At 56.4% G+C, this 5,000-nt stretch overlaps 1 protein-coding gene across 1 annotated transcript; it reads right to left on the bottom strand.

Moving 5' to 3' along the window:
- Positions 1 to 971: 971 nt before the first annotated feature.
- Positions 972 to 4,602, bottom strand: ENH_00057610 (4'-phosphopantetheinyl transferase, putative; the record flags this gene model as incomplete). The annotated part of the gene is made up of 9 exons (XM_013581770.1): positions 972 to 1,100; positions 1,448 to 1,555; positions 2,083 to 2,168; positions 2,289 to 2,332; positions 2,566 to 2,673; positions 2,846 to 2,994; positions 3,108 to 3,389; positions 3,965 to 4,100; positions 4,334 to 4,602. The coding sequence occupies 9 exons, from the start codon at positions 4,600 to 4,602 to the stop codon at positions 972 to 974; spliced, it is 1,311 nt and encodes a 436-aa protein (XP_013437224.1).
- Between the last annotated feature and the right edge of the window lie 398 nt (positions 4,603 to 5,000).

Raw genomic sequence — 5,000 nt, 5'->3', positions numbered from 1 at the left:
GGAAAGTGTCTTATGTACAGCAATTAAACATTGGTCTGCGCATGCATGCATGCATGCGCACTTGCATGCATGCGTACTTGTATGCATGCAAGTACGCATGCAAATCAAATAAAAGACTTTCTGTATATTTTTTAAAAATAACAAAAATATTTACGCTTTCATATTACGTAGACCTTCCGCGTATTTCCTTCATATGCATCGATGCATATATATATATATATATATATATATATATATATATATATATATATATATATATATATATATATATATATATTTGTATTTATATTTATATTTATACACATTTATATATACACAAATATATATATGTATATATACATTTATATATATATAAATATATATATATATATTTGCGCATGCATACACTTTATATAATTAGAAATATATAAATGTGCATAAATATATTAGAATATATATTCTGCAAAGTAATAGTCTTTATAGCTATTCTATGCACATATATATGTTATATACCCACTGCCCATGTACTTTATATATGTACATATTAAATAAACTAGTAAAATAATAAAATAAAAACTAAAAAATTATAAAGTAAATGCTAAAGAAAATGGTAAAGTAAACTCTAAAATGTAATAAAATAGACATTAAAAGAATAATAAAATGAACACTAAAAAAAGTGCAAACTAGTTTGCAGTGTTTTCCAGCTGTCTAGACACCCCACAGGGGGGCCCCCAGTTTTAGGGGCCCCTGGGGGCCCCTGCTTTTAAGGGGCCCCAGGGGCCCCCTGGGGGCCCCCGGGGGGCCCCCTGTACCCTCTTTTACTTTCCGAAATACAGGGGGCCCCCTAACTTGGGGCTAGCTTGCCTTGGGGGGCCCCCATCCAACAGGGGCCCCCCGCGCAAAGAACAAAAATCTTAGTTGCTGCAGCAGCAGCAGCAGCAGCAGCAGCAGCTGCTGCTGCTGCTGCTGCTGCTGCTGCTGCTGCTGCGCTGCTAGGTGCTCCAGCGCTGTATTGCTGCGTCTGCTGCTGCAACAAATTCAGCAAAAGAGAAACCCCTAAAGGCCCACGCGTCAGAAGGTGGGGTTGTTGTTATGGGGGCCCCCTCTTCTTCTTCGGGATCCTAAAACAAAACCCCAAAACCCGCAAAAGAGGTCATAAAAGTCAACCCTCTAAGGGGCCCCCAGGGGCCTCCAGGGGCCCCCAAGCCCCCAGGGGCCCTTACGGGGCCCCCAGGGGCCCCTAGGGAGCCCTCAGGGGCCCCTCAGGGGCCCCTAAGGGGCCCCCGGGGGCCTTAAAAAGTGTCGAATTGGATATTTTGGATTTAATTTTAATGCAATAAAAAGGGAAAAAGACTTTTTAGGGTTTAGCATTAATGTTGCACAAAAATAAAAAGAAATAAACCGCAAAAAGTGCAAAAAAAAGAAAATGAAATTAAAAAAAAAAGACAAAAAGTCCTTTAAGGCCCACCCTTTGCATGCACTTCTTGTAGGCCTCAATGGCCCTGCTGGGGGGCCCCACACAAACGCAAATAATATATCCAGGGGCCTCTTCTTCTTCAAGTCGAAAATAAAAATCCTGAACAATAAAAACAAAGAACTGGGGCCCCTCACCCGCAGCTGTCTCGGGGGCCCCCAGGGGGCCCCAGAGAACCCAAAAGGGCCCCCAAAGTCCTCCAAAAGGGGCCCCCAAAAGGCCCTTTAGGGGCCCCTGGGGCCCTAACGAGACCCCCTAGGGGGGCCCCCAAAGGGCCCCCTAACAGGGCCCTTTGGGGGCCCATTAGGGGCCCCCCAAGGGCTTCTGGGACCCTTTAGGGGCCCCAAAAGGGGCCCCTAAAGGGTCTAAGGGGGCCCCAAGAGGCCCCCTGGAGGCCCTGCAGAGCCCCAGGGGGGCCCTGGGGGCCCCCAGGGGCCCCCTGGGTCTTTTGGTCATTAAAACATTACAAATTAATTTGAAGCTGCAGCTTTAAACAAGAAATGGCATTTTAGTCTTCTTTAGAAAGCACAGCTAAAGGAGGAAAAAGAAAATCCATTTATTGCCACTTAATAGCCAAAAAACAATTTTAAAAAAAGGGTTTGGGGCCCCCAAAGGGCCCCCTGACCCACCGTTTGGGGGGCCCCATCTAAAGCTATGCTGGGGGGCCCCACAGCGGGGAAGAAGCACTGCAGCCGCTCGGGCTCTATATAAATTCCTGAGAAATGAAAAAAATAAAAACAAAAATATATTAAAAAGGGGCCCCTAGGGGGCCCCTAGGGGGCCCCTAGGGGGCCCCTAGGGGGGCCCCCAGCTGCTTTGTGAGGGCTTGAATTACCTGTGCCCAGAGCCTTGACGAAGGCCTCCTTCACAGTCCAGACCCTGCAGCAGCAGCAGCAGCAGCAGCAGCAGCAGCAGCAGCAGCAGAATGCCACAGTCAAAAGCCCTCCTAAAACAAATAGAAACCTCTCTACGGGGCCCCTCTGCGGGGGTCCCCCTGGGGGCCCCTCTGTGGGGGCCCCCTGGGGGCCCCTCTGTGGGGGCCCCCTGGGGGCCCCTCTGTGGGGGGCCCCCTGGGGGCCCCCTTGGGGGCCCCCTGGGTACTTGTTTCGGACCTCATGAATCTTCTGAGCTGCTGCTCCTTCAAGTGGGCCCCCATGACATAGGCCCAGTCTTTTTGGGTACAGTGGCTTTTCATTTGCTGCAGGAACTCAGCTGTGTCTCTGCAGCAGCAAAAACACGCAGACGCTGCTGCTGCTGCTGCTGCTGCTGCTGCTGCTGCTGCTGCGGTGGCGGCTGCGCTGCCGGGTCAAGTGCTGCTGCAGCTGCTGCGGCGGCGGCAGTCTAACTGCACTACTGCTGCTGCTGCAGCTGCTGCGGCGGCGTTAGTCTAACTGCACTACTGCTGCTGCTGCTGCTGCACTTGCTGCTGCTGCTGCTGCTGCTGCTGCTGCTGCTGCTTGCCTGCCTCTTGCGGAGCACCGCATGCAGTCGACTCCAACGAGGTGTCTTGACGCCCCGAAAACCACCAGGCCCTCGTCGTGCTGCAGCAGCAGCAGCAGCAGCAACAGCAGCAGCTAATAACAGCAGCAGCAGCAGCAGCAACAGCAGCAGCTAACAACAGCAGCAACACCAGCAGAGCACCTGCAAAGCGAACCGCGCCTGATGCAACAGCAACTGCAGCAACAGCAGCAAATGCGGCAGCAACTGCAGCAGCAGCAACTGCAGCAGCAGCAACTGCAGCAGCAAAGGCAGAGGCTCGCAAGAACTGCAGAAGCAGTCTTGAAAGTCTCCACACTGCTGCTGCTGCTGCTGCTGCTGCTGCAGTGGGGCCCCCTGTGGGGCCCCTGTGGGGCCCCACAGGGGGCCCCACAGCAGCAGCAGAACTCACAGATACATTGAAGTGTACGAAGTCAGCTGTTTCTCCCGCCGATGGTCTCTGCAACCACAGCAGCAGCAGCAGCAGCAGCAGCAGCAGCAGCAGCAGCACGTGCAGCAGCAGCAGCAGCAGCGGGCATGCACGAAGCAGGCGGGGGGCCCCACAGCCCCAAAAAACAGCTGCTTAGGGGGCCCTTATGGGGGCCCCCGTGGGGCCCTTCATGGGGCCCCTCTGGGGGCCCCATGGGGCCCTCAAAGGGCCCTCATAAAGCCCTCGCGGGGTTTCATGGGGCCCCTGTGGGGCCCCACAGGGCCCCCTGTGGGGCCCCACAGGGCCCCCTGTGGGGCCCCACAGGGGCCTCTGTGGGGCCCCACAGGGGCCCCTACTAGGGCCCCCAAGAGGCCCCTAGGGGGCCCCCAAGAGGCCCCTAGGGGGGCCCCAAGAGACCCCTAGGGGGCCCCAAAAGGCCCCTAGATTGCCCCGAGGGGGCCCCTAGGGGCCCCCTAGGAAGCCCTTAGGGGGCCCCTAGGGGGCCCCTAGGGGGCCCCCAGGGGGCCCCTAGAGGGCCCCCAGGGGGCCCCTAGGGGGCCCCTAGGGGGCCCCTGTGGGGGCCCTAAGGGGGGTTGTAATGTTACCCAAATGGGTTTGCTTCTCGTGGCTTTTCTTTCAATGAAAATGGACTTGGGACTTTTGCTGCAGTGAGAAGACAGCAGCAGCCGCTGCAGCAGTCTGCTGCTGAGAGCTCGCAGCCTGTCGGGGGCCCTCCTGTACCTGCGCAGCAGCAGCAGCAGCAGCAGCAGCAGCAGCAGCAGCAGCAGCAGCAAGATTGCAGAGGGGCACGCGCAGCTAGTTCGCAGCTGCAGCAGCGGGAAGAAGAAATGCCAGTGGCAGCAAAAGCAAGTGCAGCAGCAGCACAGCTGCAGCAGCCGCAGCAGCAGCACTAATAAGCAGCGCCAAAGACAGCAGCAGCAGCAGCAGCAGCAGCAGCAGCAGCAGCAGCTTACCTTTCGCTGTCCAGTATCTCCTGGGAAGGCAGCAGGGCCCCCACCCTTGTGGCGAGGGCCTGCAGCTGCTCTTCTGCTGCTGCTGCTGCTCCTTGCTGCAGCGGCCCCAGCTCCAGCAGCACAACATCTGCTGCTGCTGCTAAGCAGACAGGGTCTAGCCGCAGCAGCAGGGGGGCCTTCGGCCTTGCTGCCAGGGGGGCCCCCCAGCAAGGGGCCCCCATGGGGGGCCCCCTGGGGGGCCCCCTGGGGGGCCCCCTGGGGGGCCCCATGGGGGGCACCATGCTGCCCCAAGCAGCAGCAGAAAGTGCGGGGCCCGGGGGGGCCCTTGTTGCTGTTTGCATGCTCTTAGGAGGCCTTAGGAGTTGCTGCTGCTGCGGGGGCCCCTCTGCTGCTGCTGCATGCAGCAGCAGCAGCAGCAGCAGGCACCGGCGCTGCGGTGTACAGACACTGCCTTGTCAGCTGCTCTGCCACAGACCAGCTGCTGCTGCTGTTGCTGCTGCTGCTGCTGCTGTCGCTGCTGCTGAAGGCGTCAGTTCTGCTGCGCTTCCGAAGCGCAGCAGCAGCAGAAGGAACAGCAGCACGACGTGTTCGGGCGACCACCAGAACAGCAGCAGCAGCAGCAGCAGCAGCAGCAGCAGCAGGAACAGGCAGGTAACAAGGGGTATGT

This window comes from Eimeria necatrix, genomic scaffold, assembly GCF_000499385.1.
Source record: "Eimeria necatrix Houghton genomic scaffold, Enh_scaff486, whole genome shotgun sequence".
Classification (NCBI taxonomy): Eukaryota; Apicomplexa; class Conoidasida; order Eucoccidiorida; family Eimeriidae; genus Eimeria; species Eimeria necatrix.
This window is presented reverse-complemented; position numbering and strand designations above follow the sequence as displayed.